The following is a 23300-nucleotide window of genomic DNA, read 5'->3' on the forward strand; positions in this document are numbered from 1 at the left end:
TTTCTTCAACAATTCACTATGACATAAGAGACAACAAAGATGAGCTTAATGACTGACATGATGGAGGAAAAACAAGGCATTCATATGTTGTAAACTAAAGACAAAATTGATCACAAGAAAGCAAATACTAAGTTTGGTATGAACCTTATTCTCACTTGAAACAAAACAGTTAGGAAACATAAACATAGAAATAAATCACCCATGGACATGGTTTATCATCAGTTTCTTCTTTATCTTTGCCACTTTAATTACAACTGCCACATAAATATCATCAGCAACATCTTCCACCCATCTGAAGTAAGCATGTCTCCAATTCTTCTTGAACCACAAAGTACCAATAACTCCCCATAAGCCAGTTGCAAACCCTAGTGCTATGACAAAGTAGAACCATACTTTTTCTACCTCATCTTCATCTCCACCATCCCCTTTGGTTTCACAAGTTCCATGAGAAATATGATCAAGACATTTATTTGGGAGTGGTGATCCACAAAGGTATGGGTTGTAAGCAAAACTAGACGGGTTATCAAAAGTTAAAAATTGGTTATCTTTAGGAATTGGTCCTGAAAAGTTGTTGTGAGACAAGTTTAATTGGCTCAATGAAGTTAAAGCAGACATGGTGTTAGGAATTGTGCCTGAAAGTTGGTTACGAGACATGTCCAAAGATTCCAGTGATTTCATGTTTCCTATCAATCGAGGAATCTCTCCTTTCAATTGATTTTTTGACAAATTCAAGGTAAGAAGTCCTGTCAGCAATGTGATTTCATTTGGAATGAATCCAACTAAATTATTTTGTGACAAGTCCATATGGACTACAAGTTTCAATATTTTTGTATACTCACGTTCCATTCCTTTCACCACTTCTATGGCAGCTTGATCATACCAATCACGGTCAGTAATAGTATGCGGTTTTTCATCGAGTTTTCTAAGAAACCCGTTTTCCAATATCATCCCATTAAGGTTGCCTATGCATCGAGGTATTGAGCCATGTAATTTGTTTCTGGAAAAGTCCAAATTTTTTAGTGATTTGAGTTGGCATAGTTGTAAAGGAATACTACCACTCAACATGTTTTGTCGCAATCTAAGAACTTGCAGTGAAGGAAATGTGTTTGTTGTCCACGATGATGGTATACTCCTAGAAAAATGATTCTCACCAAGATCCAAAATCACCAATTGCTTCAAATTTTTCAAAGACTTTGGAAGCTCTCCTTTAAGGCTATTATTGTTCAAATGTAACCAACACAGTGTGGAAAGATTTCCAAATGAGCTTGGAAATTCTCCGGTCAGTTTGTTGGATGACAAATTTATCTCGGTCCATCTTTCATAACCACTTATCGCAGACCATCCTTGATTATCTTCCCAAAGTTTGGAATTTCACCAGACAAATTGTTGTTTGAAATGTCAAGGTAGCTCAGTGGAGTTTGGCACAAAGAGATTGGTATTGAACCATTTAAGTGGTTATTCCTTAAAAATAAGCCCCCCAAATTGGGCATTATATGACCAATATTTTTTGGAAGTGATCCACTGAGTTGATTATGGGAGAGATTCAAATGTATCAAATTTAGAGGCCATCCTTTTTCTACAAACATTATTCCATCCAATTTGTTTGAAGAAATAACTAAATAACGCAAATTGACAAGTTTAACAAAACTTTTAGGAAAGGGTCCATTAAAATAATTGTTTGAAAGATCTAAAGAACCTATATTTGCAAGTTTTCCCAGGCTTTGAGGAATAGAACCATCAAATTTATTAGAAGAAAGATCTAAGTAAGTTAAATTGACAAGTTGTCCAATATTACTCGAAAGTACTCCTTCCAATGAATTATCTGATAAAACTAGCTCTTCCAACTTTGACAATTTTTCTATTGACAAGGGGATAGGTCCATGGAAAAAATTTGAACTAAAATCAAGGTGTTTTAGATTTTCAAGTTGGCCCAACCAAGTTGGCATGCGATCACTTATATCATTATCGCTTAAGTTCAATACCTCCAAATCATATGCAGTGCATCCATATAATTCAAAGTGTCCCATTAATTCTCCTTGAAGCTTGTTTTCTGATAAATCTAATTCAATTAGGTGGCACATGTTTGTTATGATTGATGATAGAAAGCATTCTGTGTGAGTTGATTCGAGAAAAAAGTAAGAAACACAAGTCTCTTCAACTCAGCAAGCCACGATGGAAGTAATGTGAAATTATTGAAAGAAAGGTTGAGTGATTCAATGGAAGTCATGTTTCGAAAAGCCTCAGGAATTGGACCATAAATATTATTATATGAAAGATCAAGATACACAAGATTTTTTAGGTTACTGTACAACAATGATGGACCTGAATCAAGATTCAAGATAGTTCCCGTGAAGATCGAGATGCACAAGTGTTGACAAGTTCATGAAAGCATAGGGTATTTGACCATGAAGCCCACTGAGAGAAAGGTCAAGATGGGTAAGTTTCTGAAAGTCACTGAACCATGTTGGAATATAAGTGAAATTGTTTGAGAAAAGGATAAGGGATTCGATGAAAGTCATGTTTCGAAAAACCTCAGGAAATGGACCATGAAGGCCATTGCTTGAAAGATCAAGATACACAAGAGATGTCATGTTTTGGAAAGAATGACGAGGAATGAGTGAATTGTCAAGTTTACAGTGCGACAAGGAAAGACGTAACAATGAAGGAAGTAAATTGAGTACCTGGAACAAGTTGTGTGTGTCTCTGCGGCTGAGGGGAATACCACTCAAGTCAAGGTGTTTGAGTGAATGAAGTTTAGATATCCAACTGGTGTCATCACTCATTTGTAATGAGGATCTGAACTCGTCATAATAAACGTTGCTGAGACCAAGAAAGTGTAGATTCTTGAGATTTCCGAGATTGTTGGGAATCCTCCCGCTAAAAGCCGCATAAGAGAGGGATAGATACTCAAGACATCCCATGGAACCGATGAACATAGGAATTGGACTCAAACTGAAATTATTTCCAGTCAAGTCCAAATAAGTCAAGTATTCCAAGCGCAACAAAGATGAACTCACATTTGGAGCTGACACTACTAAGTCGGTGTAAAAGTGAGGGTTCCTGAGATCAAGTTTGACAACATGTCCAGTGACATTATCACAGCCAATGCCTTCCCATTGGCAACAGTGAGTGCCTTTCCATGTGGAAAGCTTGTTTGGTGAATCATGTGCAATTGATGCTTTGAAATCGAGAAGGGCTTGCATCTCTTGTTCTATGCATGGGACATATGAGTTTGCACACAAGCATATTTGTGAAATTTGAATCAACAGCATCAAAAGTACTGCACATGTGTAATATCTTCCCATTGTTTCTATTTGGAATAAATGGATGCTGATTTTCATTTCACTCATACAACCTATATACATGTTGATTCAATGCGTTGATAAATGCTCACTTGCTATTTTTCTTCATTTTCTCTTTTACGCGTTAACCTCTGCTTTCTAACGCGCAAGATGTTTTCAATGATGAAATTGCCCTTTTTTTCTTCCAAATGCATTATGAAAGAAACACCTTTTTGTAATTTTTTCAACCAACGAGCATGTATCACACACTTTGCCCATCTTTAACGTTTTTTTTTTCAACCCACCTTTTTGAATTTAACCAAATACCAAAAATGGTCCCACTTGACATTTCTATAGGTGGTTTTTTTTTTTAATTTATACGTGAGTTATTGATTTTTTTTTAACAAGGTGAGTTATTGATTTTTGTTGAAGGTTTAGCATGGTTTACTTGTTCGTCTATTGATGTTGAGATAATATTGATGTCTGTTTCCACAAAATGATAGAGGATGAGTTATTGTTCTTGATCCCACACAAAAGTTAACTATGGAAGACGATGGAAATGTCAAGATCAATGACTCTCAATGTGATTATGGTGGATCCAATTTTTTTTTTTTAGGGAATAGTGAATCCATTGAACCCAATACTCTCATCTCTTATCTACATGCACTACTACAAAATACCCCCTTTAATAGCACTCATTTTGGCTCTTAATAGCGCTTCTCAAGCGCTAAGAAAGCCCCCGCTATAATAGGTCAAGAGCCTCTAATAGCGCTTTCCAAACGCTATTAAATAGCAATACGTTAATAGCGCTTTCAGAAAAGCGCTAATATAGCCTTATTCTAGTGCTATTAAAGTAGCTTTTCTAACAGCTGTTTCTTAGCACTTTCTGAGAAGCGCTATCGTAGCCTTTCTACTCAAACAGGGGTTTCTTAGCGTTTTATTGTAAGCGCTAATAAAAGTTGCGTTTTTTTTTTTAATTATGTAAGATCTTATTTCTTAAATCCCTGTCCAGTTGCAGTTACATCATGGATAGATGCATACCTTCAGCATTAATTTGAATAGATAATAGAACTGATTGATCACATGATAATATAATCTCACTAAGATAACAACAATCGAACATCATACACATAAGTGTATTGTTCAAAACATTGTACAAATAGGTATACTACTCTAAACATAGATAGTACTACTCAGGTCACTATTGTTACTACTAGTCCTTGCACCCGTGCTGCCGCACGGGTCATACAAATTGCATATGTGTAAATCCTAAAAGCAAATTTTAATAGTAAGTATCAAACCTTGAAAGTACATCTTAGTGGCCACACCTCTCTCTGTTGTTATGGATAAAATATGAAAATAAAACTGTATTAGTCTAAGAAAATAATGTGTTCTCTATGTATAATCTTATATGCTATATGTGTGGGATATATGAACTTCTTTTTGAGAAAACATATCAACCAATTTACGGACCTTCCTTAAAAAAAACCAATTTATGGACCGAAAATGTATACCCAAACACAAAAAATAAGGAAAGGAAAGTAAAAGGAGAACCACATCACCTTAACAAAGCAGAAAAGCATAAATGATCATGGTAGTAGAGTTGGGCAATCATGCATATATAAGATAAGTTGGGGCAAGATTTTATTGAAAAAATTAAAACGTTCATTCTTAGAGTTTCCAATCTAATGAATGGAACTTTTTTTGGATATCATAATCATTTTAATCTTCTTATCATGTTAGGACTGACTTTTCCTAAATTTTCTGACAATTTGATTAGTGTATACGTTTTTTTATTTATTTTATGTGGGCATATGGATTTAATTATTTAATAATTGTAGCATACATATTTTTCTTTGAGGTATATAGTACTAACTGTCAAATAAGTCTTTGTTTTCTCCTTTCATTTTGTGTGACATGCAGAATGGGAAGTTCCTTTTTTTTTCAATAGTGGAGGAAACTATTCAATTTGATAATTAATTAATTCTTTAATTCTTCAAAGATAATTGGAAAGTCAAGTTGTTAATTAATAGTGTAATTTTTTTTTAGATGTACAAATTCAAAGATATATAAATATATCGAAGATAGAGAGATAGATGTGTAACTTGGATCATATCCTTTAACCTTCTCTATATATTGTTTTTATAGGCACTGTTCATCTCAATTTTATCTATCTTTATCTTAATTACACATACACAATGTTTATCTCTATCATTATACTTGGAGCAATATATATGTTTATTATTATTTTTATACGAAAAAATGGTAGACACTTGTCTTCACCTTTATAAAAAAAAAATATTATTTATAAATATACCCCTTATTTATATTACCAATTTGTATTAATTAATAGCCAAAAAATAGAGAGTAAAAAAGAGAAGAAAAACTATAACACCAAATTGAAGAGGAATCATCCAATAGTTTCATGGAGAAAGTGACGATAAACAACCATTTTTAATAAGCTTCTTCCTCACCATCAATGATGCAACAAAATAAAAAATAGAAGCATCATTTATCCTAATTCACAAAAAAAAAATCAAAAATCCACATACACATTAAGGAATAAAAAAATATATAAAAGAAAGTTCGAAAAATAGACTAATAAACATTTGAAGCTTAACTATTTGATCAATCTAAGAGTAACTTGACTCCCTATCAATTATCATATCATAGAAACCAGTTAATAATCAAGAGATAAGAGAAAAATTGTACCTACACTAATGAATAAATCGTCATATAATTAATACCAAGAAATATTGAAAAATGGATTCAAATCCAAATCCAACACCAAAACTCACTGGTTTCTAGCTTTCATCTTTTGCGGCGAATCAAGACTACTACCACCACATAGTATTATTAGAATTGTGAATATTGTTATTTCCTTTCATATTTGAAGCTCTATGTCTCCTCATGTAGCCACCTAAAGTTTGTCCTATTGCAAACTCCAATCCACAAATAGAACACTCTTGTTTTAGACTTTGATAATCAAAAGATGAAGAGTAAAAGTGAGTGGAAAAACAACAATACAAAATTGAAGATAAACTATCCAATTGTTACTTGAAAGTGATGATGAACAAAACCCAAAATATGATGCACAAAATCACATATTTATACACAATGTTTTCAATGTAGAAACTAAAAATATTGAGATCATATTAGTGGTTGTATATATAATGAGTGAGTGTATGGTCATAATTAAAAAATGAGTTACGGAATAAAAAAAAAGCAGTTCAAAGGTTGTGATAGAAATGAATCCATCCATCCATAATAAACATGTAAAGAATGTGTGAAGGAGGTATAACGTAAAATGAAACAAAAAGCATAACGTCAAATTAAAAGTTAATTGTGCCTTGTATTACTTGACCTTGTGTATTCTTTTTAATTGTTGATATCAACTGTTGTATTAATTCATTGTTGGTTTGTTCATGATATGCTATTCATTCATTTCAATCATAATGTATTAGTGGAAGCGATATTATAACATTAAAACAACTATTGGTCAAGTGGTTAAAGTGCTAGGATAGAGGCTATGGGTTGCGAGTTCAACTCCCTGCAGAGATTTTTTTCAGAAACCCTGCAGAGATTTTTTTCAGAAAGATTTTTTAAACCTCTCAAAAAAGGCAGGATTAGGTTTAGGTTTAGGGTTTCATAATGAGCATGCATTGTGAACCTTAGTATTATATATTAAGATTTGAACAAACCAAACTTGTTTTCAATTCATCGTTCACCTATATAAGTCCTTGCCCTCAATATACTTGTCTTTGGCTGCTTACAAGTAGCAATAACACCATACAGGAATGTTGAATGTAGTAAATCTTGTCATATCAAAAGCATCAAACTAGATGATTACCATAAATTGTAGTGACATTGTCGAGGTTTACATTGATTTCCAATTGAAGCTTCCTGCGCTTGAACCATGCAAGATGAACCAAATTTGATACGGCAAAATAAGTTGCAAAAATGGATTGAAGTCTTAATTGGAAACAAAATGCATTGAAAGAAAGGAGTCAAGACAAAATAAGCCTATGGCTCTAAGATCACATACCAAAATAAAACAACCATTTTCACAAAAATGAAAAGTTTATAGTATCTATCATCTAGCACAAATAAGTTATTATAGACATAAAAAGTCCTTCTCCTAACTCATTGTTTTAAATTACAAAGTAACTAGCAACACACATTGTTGAAAACAGTAAAATATCATGTTATCAATGACATGACAACCATTATTAGCACCTGTTATCCCTGAATGTTTTAATATTAATTTAGTTTAAAAATTGGATCTGAATGATAAAATGCACTTTCTAACTCAATGAATTTCAATTCAATGTTTAGCTAGCCATGACTTATTATATAGTTATATATTCTATACATTTATATGTATAGAATATTTTACAACTTACTAATTTTCTTTTTTATAAGAATCAAAATTTTATTTATAAAAATATAAAACTTGATAAATATGAATATATCATGTAGTAGAATAAATTGTACACGCGTAAGGTACAAAACATGATGACTATGAACATGATTCAAGGATCTATGCATCTGTCCTTAATAATCACCAACTAGCTACTTATTAATAATCACTAACCAACTCCTGAATACACTTATACTTATGTTAATAATGAATACACTTAAAACTACTCAGTTTTGTTTAAGAAATAATCGTGTTGTAATCGTCAACTAAGTATAAACATTCAGCCACATGAATAGAAAGTGCATATGAAGTAAACAAGCAAAAGTGGTTCAATTTCAATTAAACATAGGCCAAATACCTCCCTGGGTCCTTTAAGTTTCACGTTTGTAACAGATAGGTCCTTTAAGTTTCAAAGGTTACAGATAAGTCCTTTAAGTTTCTAAGGTTTCAGATAGGTCCTTAACGGAGGTTGATAGAAAGGTCCTATCTGAAACAAACTCGAAACTTAAAGGACCTATCTGAAACCTTAGAAACTTAAAGGACCTATCTGGAACCTTTGAAACTTAAAAGACCTATCTGTTACAAACGTGAAACTTAAAGGACCCAGAGAGGTATTTTGCCTTAAACATATGATAACAACGCCATGAAGAGAATTAAGAAATGAACCAAGGTATTATATGAAATGCACTAAAATTTAGTAACTTTAAACAATAGCAACTTGAATAAACAAAGAAGACTAATCTTACAAATTGGAAGCAAACTTCACATTTTGGATGAGTCAACTCTTCAAAACAAGAATTGTGACATGGATGCTTCCCTGACAAAGAAAACATGGATTAGAAAAAACAAAAGTCAGATATCGATTGAAAAAGAACGTCAAATCCAATACCTTGTACACACTATAAACAACAGAAAAATGTATTATTTCACATGCCTTCAGTACTTTACAATTTCCATGTCTTCAAGTCATTTGTAACCACAACAAAGCTCTGAAGTAAGTGTGGTTTTGGCACAGACCATCATGACCTATAAAATGTGCATACACTTCAGTTATTTAGCATCTATTTATCCCAATAATCACTGAAGGAAAGCAGGCATATTCAAAGCTAAGAAATGAACTTTAGTAAATAGAAAGGATAAAGATGAGAAACTCTTGTGAACGTACATTGCAAATTTGGCAACCAGAGCTAGTAGGAAATTCATGGAAAAAGCTTCATGGAATCTTTTTTTGTGCATATTTTTCACTGCCACAATAGGAGAGTTGACATTCTCTGTCACTTTTAATGTGTTGTTTCTATCTCAAACAATAAAATAGTGTACCTGAAACTTTGCCTAAATGAAAATAAGACTTCAAATAGAAATTGAACATGTTTGTCAATTTCTCCTTCAGAGAATTCTGATAGACGTTTGGCAAGTGCACCAAATACTATCGAAGTAGTAAAATTATCGATCCCACGAGGACTGTTTTTAACTTCAACAATTCAATTTTGTTATATAATTAGGATGTATAAAATTTATTTTGTTTTGCCACTAAGCAGTAGATTTGGTTTGATTTTAATTAAATCAAGAAACAGAAATAAAGTTGATTAAGAAAATATGGAGAGAGAGATGAGATCAGGTCTGTCGAATCCTCTATGTTTCCCCTAATTGGTTACTGCACCTATTATTACTAATGATTCTCTAGTTTCACGATAGTTAACAAATTAGCCCTAATCAATCCCTTGAGTTAGGACCCTCTTTTTAAACTACAGCCCCTAATTCCTTAGGTGGTCTAATAATCATCAAAGGTTTAAGCACGTTAACCTAATATCACTAACAAACGATTATCCATTCCTAGACTAACCATGTTTATTAGAACAATTCAATTAGGTCTAAGTCGAAAGCTATGGTCAGTAGTCATTCGTTCTCACAAAATCATGTTTATATTTGATCAGGATATAAAAAGCATTAAGAACAATTGAATTGAATGAAAACTAGAATATCACTAATAAGTAATAGAGTTTCACAACAACATGTATCAATTAGGGTTACATAGATTCATCTCTGACCTAATCTCTGAGAGATTTAGCTACTCATAATCGAGTTTACAAATAGCATAATCAATGAAATAATTAAAACATACATGAATTGGTAAAAGGATGAAGAAATCGCCCTTCTAGCCGTCTCTGATGTCTCAAAATCGCACTTTGCTCTCCAAAATCGTCACCCTTGTTCTTCAGATTGAGTGCAGTATTTATAGAAGTCATGGGCCTGACCCATCAAAATCGCGCCGCGCCATGTATATAGGCGTGCCGCGATTTCCTCTTTACAGGAAGTGTGTAATTTTGCTTCAAAAATCGCAGCACGGCTTGAAATTGACGTGGCGCGATTTCCTTCGAACAGACTTCAAATTTTAAGCTTTTTGCACTCCAGAACAGTATAAATTGCATGAGAACTCTATCAAAATGTCACAATAAGTCCCTAATATTACGTAATGACAGGATGTCATCACAACCCCAAACTTAAATCATTCCTTGTCCTCAAGGAATTTGCTTGCAACAGTGACAAACGACAGTAAAATAACAGTTACCTGACAAAACGATAGTACCCAAAAGTTCATTCTCCTTCTAGCTAAAGATGAGCTAGTTTGACTTGTTCGCATCCACCAATTCACAACTCCACACATTCAATTGGAACAGGGTTCTACCAGTCGACATGCAGGTCTACATATTACCATACGCTTGAAAAGTTTCTAAACATCAATCAAAGTCAATATCATTACACACTTTTGAGGTCTTTAGGGTTATAACGGGGCTTAGGTGAAAGGTGGGATATATTTGGATAAGTAGGCTACACAAAATTTGAGTTAGGCATTCCTACAGAAGTTAAAGCACAAAATTCATTCCTTCATTCATTCACCTTGTGGGAATACAATCAATGCAAAGGTACAAGAGAATATTTTTAACATTTAGGGACTCTCGAGTTTGAAGTTACTCGGATTTTCAATGTTTTGTCCCTTTTTCATCATTCAATTTCTCTTTTTTTTTTTTTGATACACCATTTTTGTGTGTATTTTGCATGACAATTTCATATTTCTTTCATTTTTGTTCTCTAATTCTCTAGTACCCCCACCCCAAACTTAGTTGGTTGCAAATTCCAATAGCAACCCCAAACTTAATCTTTAGCAACATTCTACAATGCCTTAACTCAGAAAATACATTAAGGGACAAGTCCTAAAAGTCTCTAGGCTTGTAATGTAGTTTGTCACCGAACAAAAAGTTCTAATCCTACCGGCTCACAATTGGTTAAGAAAGGATAAATTCAACAAATTAAAACAGGGTAGGCTTCAAAAAGGCTCACAGGACCAAGCACTTTTGCCTCAGTGTGTAATTGACAAAGACCAATCAATAATAGAGAAACAATGCAAGTTCTAGAAATGTAGTTGCATGGAAAACTAATCTAAATATAAGTAAATTGAAAAACAAGATTTGGCAATGAACCTTATGGCTGAGATTTCTGGGAGTATGCGACTACCTAGCAACGCCGTACACTTCGCCTTTGAATCAAGTCACCCCTCCTTTAGAACTTTTGGAATACCGTTTCATCAAACAACTGTTACTAAACTGGAATAGGTCACATGAAACAAAACAAATTCATTAATAATAAACAAGTGCAGGAGCAATTACAATAGGGAAATAGTTCAATGGACTTTGACATTAAAAAGAAAATAAAGAAAATACATCAAAAGAAAAATGACTGAAAATAAAATACAAAACAGAAAATGCTAATCCATCAGTAGATCAGCCCATGTTCACATCATCATCCGAGTGTCCAGCCCCCGGTGTCCTCAATCCTTCAAAGATGCCATCCCCTTGATTTTGCTCGGTGGTATTGAAATCATCAGTGATTTCCCTCCTCATGCGCAGCCCATACTCTTCTTGATGTGTAAAATATTGCTCCATGCGCTCACGGGAGCCTCCAAACCTCTCATAAGACCCACTAATCGGACCCATATGCAATTGAGCCTCCGCAGCAAACGCAGCTGAGAACCTAGGACGGTTCACCCATAGCTGGTCCGAAGTCTCATTCATCCAATTAGCTTGCACATGCATGAATTCCTCAAGCTTTGGGTGAAGAGGAGCATAACCCCCTTGGCTACTACTCCCTCCTTGCTCCATTTGTTGTTGCCTTGCTGCCTCCCTCTCTCTCTCTCCTTCATATAGCCCTCATATTTCTTCACAAATCCATCCATTACCGAGTCGGTGATTGGCTTCATATTGCTTGTGTTGAGATCACTATCATAAGCCGGCACCAACTCTTGCTCACACAACCAATTAATTAGACTCCCATGCCCCAATTGTGTGGTGTTTCCGGTTGCTAGATCATGAAGACTATTGGCCAAGAGGCGGCCAATATCTATAGGGCGCTCCTTGATGATGGCGTAGGCAGCAAGCACCCTCTTGAGAGGAATTTCAGAAGTGCAAGATGCACTCTCAAGAGTCTGGACCACATAAGACACCCATGCCTTGGGTACCGGCAGCATCTCCGCATAAGTAAGCATCCGGGACTTTTTCCAAGTCGACCCAGGCCTACACATGGTGGTGATGATCTCATCAAAGGTATCCTCCGTAATAGCAAATCTCTCCCTCCTCAATTTTTCAACCCAACACTCCTCCGGTGCTTGAACATTCAGCCATGCATTGAGAGCATCCGGGCTGAAATCAATGTATTTGCCTCGAACAAAAGATTGAAAGGGTGTATCGGACACCCTTGCATTTGCAAAGAATTCGACGATCACCGTTTTGTTGTTTGCTTCGTCGATCATCTCATTCAACCTCGTCCACCCCCTCCTTCGTAATTCAGACTCAAAGAAAGGATATTTCACAAGCTTTGTGAAATCAAACTTCCTCTCCCCTATGACTTCGAAACTCTTCATAGATTGATGGAACTCTTGGGCTTGGTCATTGATGAAATGGATGGCGTTTTCAGGTGGTTCGGATGCGGCACGAGGGCGTTTGGATTTGCTTGTGGATGGTTTGGGGTTGGTAGTTTTCTTTGAGCGGGTGTTTCTTTGGTTTGAGGCCATTTGTGGTTTAGGAAGATGGTGAAAGGGAAGTTTTGTGAAGTTTGGGAAAGTTGGGAATGATAGTGGTTTGATGGTGGTTTGGATTGATGAATTGATGATAGGATTATGGGTAAATGATGTTTAGGAAGTGAAAAAGGAGATGAAGATGATAAAAATTCGTGAGTGGAAGTTGAGGGAAGTTTTGGTAGGAAGAGGTAGGAAGAATGGAATGAAAATGATGATGAACAGTGAAGGATTTATAGTGCTGTAGTGGCAAAATCGCGGCACGCCAATATACAAGGCGCGGCGCGATTTTGCATTGTAACGGGCAATAACGGGCAAATTTGTAACGGCTAGTAACGGCTATAAGTCCAACGGCTATTTTTTTTCATATAACAGCCAAAATCGCGCCGCGGTAATGACCAGGCGTGCCGCGATTTTGGTACAACAGGATTCATGCTTGGCTTTTGGAAAATCGCGCTGCGGCCATATATAGGCGCGGCGCGATTTTGAACAAACAGGGAGATTTCTTTGCTTCCTCAGGCCAAAAATTTTGTTTTCTTGAAAAATTGTCTGAGTTCATTGAATCTTTGAAAAACTTTTGAGGAGAGAATCATGCAAGACGTCAGTACCTTGCATGATTTTCTTGGCAAGAGGTATCCTTGAACAAAAAAATTTTTAAAAACTTTCCTGCCTTGTATTAAAAGAAAAGAAAAATATTTTTGTGTTTTTGTTTTTGAAAGCAATAAAATCATACCTGAAAAATAAATAGTGGGTTGCCTCCCACTCAGCGCTTCTTTACCGTCACTAGCTTGACTGATGACCATCCCTAAGGATCAGTTGATGTCTCTCCCTCTTCATTGTTTGGGAGTCCTCCTTTACGGTACCGTTTCAGCTTTTGCTCCTTACCCTTGAAAGTTCCTTGTGCATAAGACTTCCTTAGATCCACAGCTTCATCAACAGGCTTGTCAAAGTACCTCCTAACTCTTTCTATTGTATCAGAGAAGATAGAAAGCATATACCATTGAAAAGTAGCCGGCCCATTATGCATTCCAAAGGGGATCTTCTTATAAGCAAACACACTACAAGGGTTAGTGAAAGTAGTCTTAGGCATGTTGTTCCAACTTCCAAATCCCCCATACTTATTGTCAAGGATGTCTCCTGATGATTGTTGTTGCATAAGTTCTGTGCTTACTTCAAGTTGCTTGACACCACTCTGTCACCCCAACATCTTCAACCACTTCCTTACTTTCAATAGACTTAACAATTTCTCCTTCCATAGGTTGAATAGTTTGAGATTCAAGGGAGTTTTCTTCGACTGTTTCTTCACTAACGTCAATCCGGTAACACTTGTGGTTATCATCTTGGTTCTTTATTGCCTCAAAGATATTGAAAACTACATGCTCCTTATGGAACCTCAACATTAACTCTCCACGTTCAACATCAATTAAAGCACGACCAGTTGCAAGGAAAGGTCTTCCTAGAATGAGTGGCATATCCTCATCTTCAGCCATATCTAAGACCACAAAATCTGCTGGAAACACCAAGTCATTAACCTTGACTAGCACATCTTCAAGCACACCGAAAGGATAAGAGATTGACCGATCAGCTAAAGTAATGGTCATTCTTGTTGGTTTTGGTTCCCCACACTTAAGCTTCTTCATCATTGAAAGAGGCATCAGATTTATACTTGCTCCCAAGTCACATAAAGCTCTTCCAATGTCTACCGGTCCAATTGAACAAGGGATAGTAAATGCACCAGGATCCTTTAGCTTAGGTGGCAGCTTCTTTTGAAGAATAGCACTACAGTTTTCAGAAAGTGCAATGTTCTCATCATCCTTAGGCTTCCTTCGTTTAGTCAACAAGTCTTTCATGAACTTAGCATATAACGGCATTTGATCAAGAGCTTCGCCGAAAGGAATGTTCACCTGAAGTTGTGAGAAAAGTTGCATGAACTTCTTGAATTGACCTTCATCCTTTTCTTTCTTCTTTGAAAGGTGAGGGTATGGAAGCTTCACATATGATGGAATAACCTGTGGTTTGTCTCCATCTTTCAAAATTTGACTCTTCGACTTCCTCAAGATTGAATCTTCATCAATTAACTTCTCACTTTTTTCTCCCTCTATTTTTTTCTTCCTTTCATTTTCAACTACTCCATGATCATTTTCTTTTTCAACTTCACCCTCATCATTTTTTTCAACTACATCATCCTCCTCCACCTCAATCACATCATCAACCTTCTTTGGAGCTTTTGGAACTAAAGGTGTCAAAACCTTTTTGCTCCTCAATTCAATAGCATTACAAGACTCGTTCTTAGGGTTGTCTTTAGTGTTACCTGAGAATCCGCCTTTACTTTGTTCAACCAATTGCCCCAGTTGCTTAGCCAATTGCCCCAGTTGAGTTTCAAGCATCTTCCTAGAAGCTTCATTGTTCTTTCTTTCAGCTTCTTGACTCTTCTTCATCTCTTCAAAGTTGCCTTGAGTCATCTTCATGAAGTTCATCATAGTTTCCTCAAGAGCTGATGGCTTCCTTTGTTGTTGTTGAGGAGGAGTGAGCATCTGAGAGTTCAAAGCATTGTTATTTGAGTAGCTTAGATTTGGATGCTTATTGATGCCTGAATTGTAGTATTGATTCTGCCTTTGATAACCTCCCATGAAGTTAGCTTCTTCACTTGATCCTTCTGGAACACACTCACCGTTGGGATGTTCTTCACCACATAAGTCACACTTGATTGCAGCTACTTGTTGTTGCTTATGAGCCAAAGTGAAGCCTTGAAACTCCTTAGTTAGAGCTTCGATTTGTTTGTTCATAGCTGCTTGGTTAGCAAGGATAGCAGTTTGTTCACTCACCCCAAACACTCCTCTTTCTTTCTTTTTAGCTTGATCACGATACTCATTCCCAGCCATGTTTTCAATTAGAGCTTGAACTTCATGATCAGTTTTGCTCTTGAGACTACCTCCCGCGGAAGCATCTAAGAACATTCTAGTGTTTGGAGTTACCCCCTCAGTGAAGATTTGGAGGTATTGTTTCTCGGTGAACTCATGATTAGGGCACCTCTTAAGAAGCAAATTGAATCGCTCCCAAGCATCATATAATGATTCACCTTCTCCTTGCTTGAAGTTAGAGATCTCCATCTTCTTTTCCCAATATTTAGACATAGGGAAATATTTCTCCAAGAACTTCAGCTCTAACTCTTCCCATGTTTGGACAGTCCCGTTTGGTATTGTCAGCAACCAATCTTTTGCTCTTCCCGTCAAGGTGAAAGGAAACAGCCTTAGCTTCTTTTGTGCTTCAGTCACGGTGGCTGGTTGCACACAAAACTCGCAGGTTTCAGCAAAGCGGCTCAAGTGTTCATGAGGACTCATAGCTTCAGTCCCATCGAATTGCTTGTCCCTCAAACCGTTGAGGACAGTTGTCTTGATGTCGAAAGCTACAGGGTTAGCTGGTTGAAAAGTGTGGGTCAGTTGACCGCGATGAGTGGCTAACCCGTAGTCTCCTAGCTTAGGTCTCGGTGGTACAACTCCTTCTCCTTCCATAGTTGCAGATTTAGGAGAAGAGATCGTTTCAGATTCAGTTGAGAGTGGCTCCGGTATTTGTTCTTGAACACCCGGTGGAACGGACTGAGCTAACCTTTGCGATCGGACAGCTTTCCGAAGTGCTCTAGCAGTCCTTTCAATTTCCGGATCGTACTCTAAGTCGTTTGAGCTCTGTTTACCTCGCATAAACAGCAAAATACCTTAGTAGCACTGCACAACGCAAAGTAATCAAGTGAATATGAAAACAGAAAAATAAAAATTAAAAACAGAAAATTAAATTGCAAAAACCCTAAATTATAACGTAATTGCCTTGTTGAAATAAATCAACAGTCCCCGGCAACGGCGCCAAAAACTTGATAGACGTTTGGCAAGTGCACCAAATACTATCGAAGTAGTAAAATTATCGATCCCACGAGGACTGTTTTTAACTTCAACAATTCAATTTTGTTATATAATTAGGATGTATAAAATTTATTTTGTTTTGCCACTAGGCAGTAGATTTGGTTTGATTTTAATTAAATCAAGAAACAGAAATAAAGTTGATTAAGAAAATATGGAGAGAGAGATGAGATCAGGTCTGTCGAATCCTCTATGTTTCCCCTAATTGGTTACTGCACCTATTATTACTAATGATTCTCTAGTTTCACGATAGTTAACAAATTAGCCCTAATCAATCCCTTGAGTTAGGACTCTCTTTTTAAACTACAGCCCCTAATTCCTTAGGTGGTCTAATAATCATCAAAGGTTTAAGCACGTTAACCTAATATCACTAACAAACGATTATCCATTCCTAGACTAACCATGTTTATTAGAACAATTCAATTAGGTCTAAGTCGAAAGCTATGGTCAGTAGTCATTCGTTCTCACAAAATCATGTTTATACTTGATCAGGATATAAAAAGCATTAAGAACAATTGAATTGAATGAAAACTAGAATATCACTAATAAGTAATAGAGTTTCACAGCAACATGTATCAATTAGGGTTACATAGATTCATCTCTGACCTAATCTCTGAGAGATTTAGCTACTCATAATCGAGTTTACAAATAACATAATCAATGAAATAATTAAAACATACATGAATTGGTAAAAGGATGAAGAAATCGCCCTTCTAGCCGTCTCTGATGTCTCAAAATCGCACTTTGCTCTCCAAAATCGTCACCCTTGTTCTTCAGATTGAGTGCAGTATTTATAGAAGTCATGGGCCTGACCCATCAAAATCGCGCCGCGCCATGTATATAGGCGTGCCGCGATTTCCTCTTTACAGGAAGTGTGTAATTTTGCTTCAAAAATCGCAGCACGGCTTGAAATTGGCGTGGCGCGATTTCCTTCGAACAGACTTCAAATTTTAAGCTTTTTGCACTCCAGAACAGTATAAATTGCATGAGAACTCTATCAAAATGTCACAATAAGTCCCTAATATTACGTAATGACAGGATGTCATCAAATTCTACAGGAAAGATCAAAGTTACGTGCAAAATTATAAGTGTTTTCTCTTATATCAGTACCATGACATAAGAAAGTTTTTCTATAACTGTCCAAATTTAATTATTTATAGATTAAGCTTAGTTATTTGACACCTAATGTTTAAGCTTTTTAAACAAAAGTCATAGAGACAAGATATTTTGACAACTTGTTCTTCTAACTAGCCAAACCATTAATATAATGTGCATTATGCCCATATTTTTATTGAACAAGAGAGACATGTAATGAGCTTTCTATGTCCTAAACTTTTAGATTAAGAACAACCACTAAATGGTTAGTACCTGCAACTAATCATAATATAAGAGCAAGAAAAATGAAATTGAAAAGGAATAAGAATAGGAGTGTATACCAGGGGCTCTAAAATAAACAATTGCATTTACATTACATCACTTGCATTAAGTAACATGTGAAATATATATTAGACCAAATACCTCATTGATCCTTTAAGTTTGTCAAATTTAAAGGACCAAAAAAGGTATTTGACCTATATTATAATTATTTGTAGTTCTTCACTCCTTAAAACTATCCAAGACAGAGTGAAATCATTTCTCTAATATTTCATTTAGAAATTAGTTAAAGCATATAATAAGCATATTACTTTCTTACAATAGGCAAATTGGTGTCAAAGTGTCTAGCACTTGGGTGACATTGGGGTGTCAATGTCATATGACATTGAGACATTGATCAACCATAATGTCACAAGTGACTTTCTTCTCTCTCTCACAAGAATTTTTTGTTTTTTTGTACACTTGTGACGTTGTGGTTGACAAATGTCACATGACATTGGCACTCCAATGTCACCCAATTGCGTGTTCTAATCTAAAAAGATATGATAATCCCATATTTCATGAGGTACCAACTATGATAATCCCATGCATATTCTTAACAGAGTCCCAAATTCATTAGCAAACCATCGCCCTTAACACTAAGGGCACTTAATTTCTAAGAATTGATCGCCTTATTCCCATTGAACAGAACCTGTTGTTGTTGAAGAGTTACACTTGTCTTTTGAATGGCAAGTGTATCATCAAACAAACACAAGCAAAATGCAAATACAAATTAAAACCAACCACAAGCAAAATACACCCAAAAATGAATTATATTAAAAAAACACAAATTAAAGCCATATCAGATCCAACATCAGTCATCATCTAAAACGTAGATGAGTTCACAACTAGTATAATAAAAAGGTAATCTCATGCGGGATTTTATTTCTGGGTTTTAATAATAAAAACAATATAATAATGATAATTGTATGACCCACTATTTCCAGCAACAATAAAATTGATGAAACTTGAAAGAAAAAAAATTAATCCAAAAATTTAATTTTTTAAAGGAGAAACAAGATGGGTATTGGATAAGAAGGAACTCACCTCAACCTCAAGTAATGCCTCAACGCTTTCCAGCTATATCACATAAAAGGGTTGAATAAAAATCAATAATAATAAATGATAAAAACAGACCCACGAGAGTATTTGTTAATCCTTATTCACCTGTTATTTGGAAACGAAGAGGGAGAGAGTCTTCTCCTATCAGTGCGTATGATTCCAGTTGTGATTCTCCTCTTTAGGGTTTCAATTGATTAGTTATGGGTTCAATCAATATTTAGGGTTTCAATTGATTTTTGGGATTTTTGAATAATGAATGGGTTCAATTGATTATTTTTAGGGTTCAATGAGGGAAATAAATGATGGTGAGTTCTTGAAAGTGGGTGAGTTTGACGGACGAAAAAGGAAGCTCTTGGATGGAGGGTGAAATTCGACGGAGGAAGGAATGGTGGAAGGGTTAGGTTCAGATGGAACTGAGAAGAAGAACGTAGTGGTCGACGAACAAGAAGAACGGAGAAAGGTTGGGTTCGAGTGAGTTGGGCGACTCCAGTGAATGTTGAGAGTGTGAGTTACATAGCAAAAATGAAAGAAAAAAATAATACTTTGCGCTATATATATTTTTTTATTTTGGATATATGCATATAATAGTGCTTTTGCAAAAGCGCTAACAAAAGGATACTATGGCTCTGTTTGGTAAAATTAGCTGATAGCTGATAAGCTAGCTGATAGCTTTTAGCTGATAAGTTAGCTGATAGCTTTTAACTGATAAGCTAGCTGATAACTTTTAGCTGATAAGCTAGTTGAAGTGTTTGGTAAAATTAGCTGATAGCTTTTGCTTTGAATAATAAGGGTAAATATGGAAGAAAAAATGAGAAGCTAAAAGCTATAAGCTCAAAAGCTACTTGAAGTAGCTTCTGAAAAATAGCTTATAAGCTCCTGAAATAAGCTATAAGCTCGTTGTACCAAACAGAGCTAAAGTGTTACCAAACAAAGCTTTTTTTTGTCAAATGAGTTTATAAGCTAAAAGCTAAGAGCTAAAAGCTCTTTTTTTGGGTTTACAAACAGAGCCTACTTATATTAGCGTTCATCCAAAAGCGTTATCTAAACTTCATTTTATGACCCTGTAATAGCGTTTTTTCAAAACCGCTAATATATGGTGACCTTTATAATAGCGTCCGACCAAAAGCGCTAAAGTAAGTCTTCATATGGCATTTTTCATAGCATTTTAGTAAAAGTGCTATTAAAGAAGTGTTATTGTAGGCCAAAATTGTAGTAGTGATGTTAATATATTTCCTGACATGCGTATCGGTGTTCTGTTGGAATGATGCACTAACATAGAAAAACTATCTTTTCGAGAATATAGAAATGAAATATAGCAAATTTAAATACTCCCTCCGGTCCTATATATAAGAGAAGATTCTTTTTCTAGGTACATTGAATAATTAATGTATCTCATTTACAATGAAGACTAGATTCATTAATTTTTAAATGTATCTAAAAAAAGAATCTTTTCTTATATATAGAACCGGAGGGAGTAATAATTTTATGACAAAAGTTCAAGGCAATGTTGAGAATTATAAGGTACGACTATTTAATTTGCTTTATATTCTTGTCAAAAAACAAACTTTGCTTTATATTTGTTATGAAACTAAGTAAATAGAAACAATAATAGAGAGAAGGAGAAGAAGAGAGAATAGAGAGAAGTATTATTATTCTCTAAAGTAGTTGAGAATGTTACAAATGAGTTCTATTTATAGGAAAATAGAATAGCTTATGGACTAAGCCCAATGATCTAGTAGTATAGCCCATTAACCCATTTACTATTTGGACATCCACTATAATATTTATAACACTCCCCCTTGGATGTCCATCGAGGATATGCCTCATTAAAACCTTACTAAAATAAAACCCAGTGGGAAAAAATTATAGTGAAGGAAAAAGAGTACAATATCCTTTTGAGTGCGAACTGCCTCGTTAAAAACCTTATCAGGAAAACCCAATGGGACAAAACCTTGGTGAAGGAAAAAAGAGTGCAGGACACATTTATTTCTCCCCCTCATGAAGACAAATATACGGAGAAGACCAAATCTTAATACAAGTTTCTCAAAAACTTTACTTGGGAGTGACTTTGTAAAATCATCTGCAAGATTATCACACGAACAAACTTGTTGAATGCATATCACCATTCTTTTGAAGATCACGGGTGAAAAAGAATTTGGGAGAAATATGTTTTGTTTGGTCTCCTTTAATGTATCCTTCTTTCAACTGAGCAATACATGATGTATTATCTTCATAAATGATTGTTGCATCCATTCTTCCAGAAGATAAACCACAATTATTTTGTATATGTTGAATCAATGACCTTAATCAAACACATTCTCTACTTGCCTCGTGAAGTGCTAAAAATTTTGCATGATTTGATGATGTTGCTGTTATGGTCTGATATACATATCTCCATGAAATGGTTGTATCTCCAGTTGTAAACAAGTAACCCGTTTGTGATCTACCATGATGAGGATTTGACAAATAACTTGCATCTCGAAGCTAACGAAGTACATGTTTGACTCCATTCCAATGTCTTCGTGTAGGTGAAGAACTATATCTTGATAATAAATTGACAGAAAATGATATATCAGTACGTGTATAATTAGCAAGATACATCAATGCTTCTATTGCATTGAGATATGGTACTTCAGGACCAAGTAGTTCTTCTCCCGTCTTCTTGAGGTCTGAAAGGATCTTTTTCCACATCTATGGATCTTACAACCATTGGAGTAGACAATGGATGAGATTTGTCCATATCAACCTTTATATAACAAAATTTAAAATCTCTTCAGGAGTTCTAATAATATTTATACCATTATCATAAATTCAATTATAACAAGTCCATTTTCAAATCCTTAAGATGGCCAAATGATGTCATCTTTTCAATAGTTTTGATGGCATGTTTTATGCAAATGAAATCCTTCAGGGAGTTTCATATAATCATCACTATTAAGTGAGTGATACAAATAAATTGTAGTGCATCATTCATATAATTTGATCCTTTCATGTGCTACTAAACTTAATCAAGTATGAAAAAGTTCTTGAATTCACTTCATGGTGAATATGTCTCTTAAAAATAGTTGTCTATTAAAAATAAATGGTAGACATTTACCAATTCACTTCCGGTGAACATATCAAACTCTATATACATGTATTTTATCAATCTAATTCCCCTTTCGCGCGAAAAATTATATATATCCATTTAACTTCACACCTTCAAGTGTGTGGACTACAAGTCCAAAAAAGTCTGCTTTATGAAGCGAGTTTGATTTCACTAGAATTGTCTCTTTTCATTTGTAAATATTTTGATTATCTATAACTTTAATAGATTTTAACATGTGATCCTCGTTTTTACTTATCACATATAGCGCTATATTATATGCAAAAACACGTCAATGTTGACTTCATTTCGGTTCCATCTCATTCCATTGAGATCTTTCATTCATGACATAATTAATTGATATTTCATAAATTTTAGGTACCTGATCAGTTCTTCTGGAACTGGAAAATCGATTATGTCATAACACTCTTTTAGATTTTCTATATCCTCGTTTGGGTTATCTTTCCTTTAAGCTCCTTTTCTTATTCGAGGATTTTTATATTTGGAACCGATTGGTCTACCATGCTTCAGGCACGGTTGAGACTCATTTGCAATATTAGAATATCCTACAGGGATATCTATTTCGTTTGGAGCATTAGCAGCTAATATTCAATTTGTTTAACTTTGCAAATGAGTTATATCTTGAGGATCATGATGAGACAATAATATTTCCTTTCAAATAATTATTTGAACTTCAGGTTCACATTTTTTTTAGCTGCTTATCATCTCCCCCTAATATTGGGAAAACTAATCCATCAATCGATAATCAACCTACTGGGTTGTAAACAAGTTGACTTAATAAAACTTATGATAGATGGAGATTCATATCAAAAATGTTTTCCCAATATTCTTTCAAGATTTATCCTAGTGTATTATATTGGAGCAATTGTGATATACACAACACATCCAAAAATTTACTAAGATGAGAAATATTAGATTGTTAACCTAAAACCAATGATGAATTAGAGGGAGGACTTACATATAGTAATAAGTTGGCTTGATGCATATCAATATATCAACATAAAAGATTGTTGATTCCCAAAATAGAGTTTATAATGTA

General features: G+C 35.0%; 1 protein-coding gene, 2 long non-coding RNA genes and 1 pseudogene across 3 annotated transcripts; all 4 read right to left on the reverse strand.

Moving 5' to 3' along the window:
- Positions 1-106: 106 nt before the first annotated feature.
- On the reverse strand, positions 107-2314 carry LOC146924166 (receptor-like protein EIX2). Its single transcript, XM_085709197.1, has one exon. It carries the CDS (start codon positions 1063-1065, stop codon positions 196-198), a length of 870 nt encoding a protein of 289 aa, XP_085565323.1. The 5' UTR covers positions 1066-2314; the 3' UTR covers positions 107-195.
- On the reverse strand, positions 1329-3411 carry LOC146924167 (receptor-like protein 54; annotated as a pseudogene).
- A 3496-nt stretch (positions 3412-6907) lies between these two features.
- LOC146924168 (uncharacterized) lies at positions 6908-9093 on the reverse strand. The gene is made up of 3 exons (XR_015010054.1): positions 8867-9093; positions 8448-8727; positions 6908-7189 (listed from the first exon to the last, which is right to left on the reverse strand). It is a non-coding gene; the product is annotated as an uncharacterized LOC146924168 (long non-coding RNA).
- A 10046-nt stretch (positions 9094-19139) lies between these two features.
- On the reverse strand, positions 19140-19541 carry LOC146924169 (uncharacterized). The gene is made up of 2 exons (XR_015010055.1): positions 19261-19541; positions 19140-19173 (listed from the first exon to the last, which is right to left on the reverse strand). It is a non-coding gene; the product is annotated as an uncharacterized LOC146924169 (long non-coding RNA).
- Between the last annotated feature and the right edge of the window lie 3759 nt (positions 19542-23300).

The sequence above is a fragment of the Medicago sativa genome, chromosome 5, assembly GCF_051527215.1.
Source record: "Medicago sativa cultivar Bolivia chromosome 5, Bolivia_mono, whole genome shotgun sequence".
Taxonomy (NCBI): domain Eukaryota; kingdom Viridiplantae; phylum Streptophyta; class Magnoliopsida; order Fabales; family Fabaceae; genus Medicago; species Medicago sativa.

Bases quoted from the DNA above. Each gene is read 5' to 3' on its own strand.
- LOC146924166 (XM_085709197.1), bottom strand. From the start codon at position 1,065: ATGTTGAGTGGTAGTATTCCTTTACAACTATGCCAACTCAAATCACTA.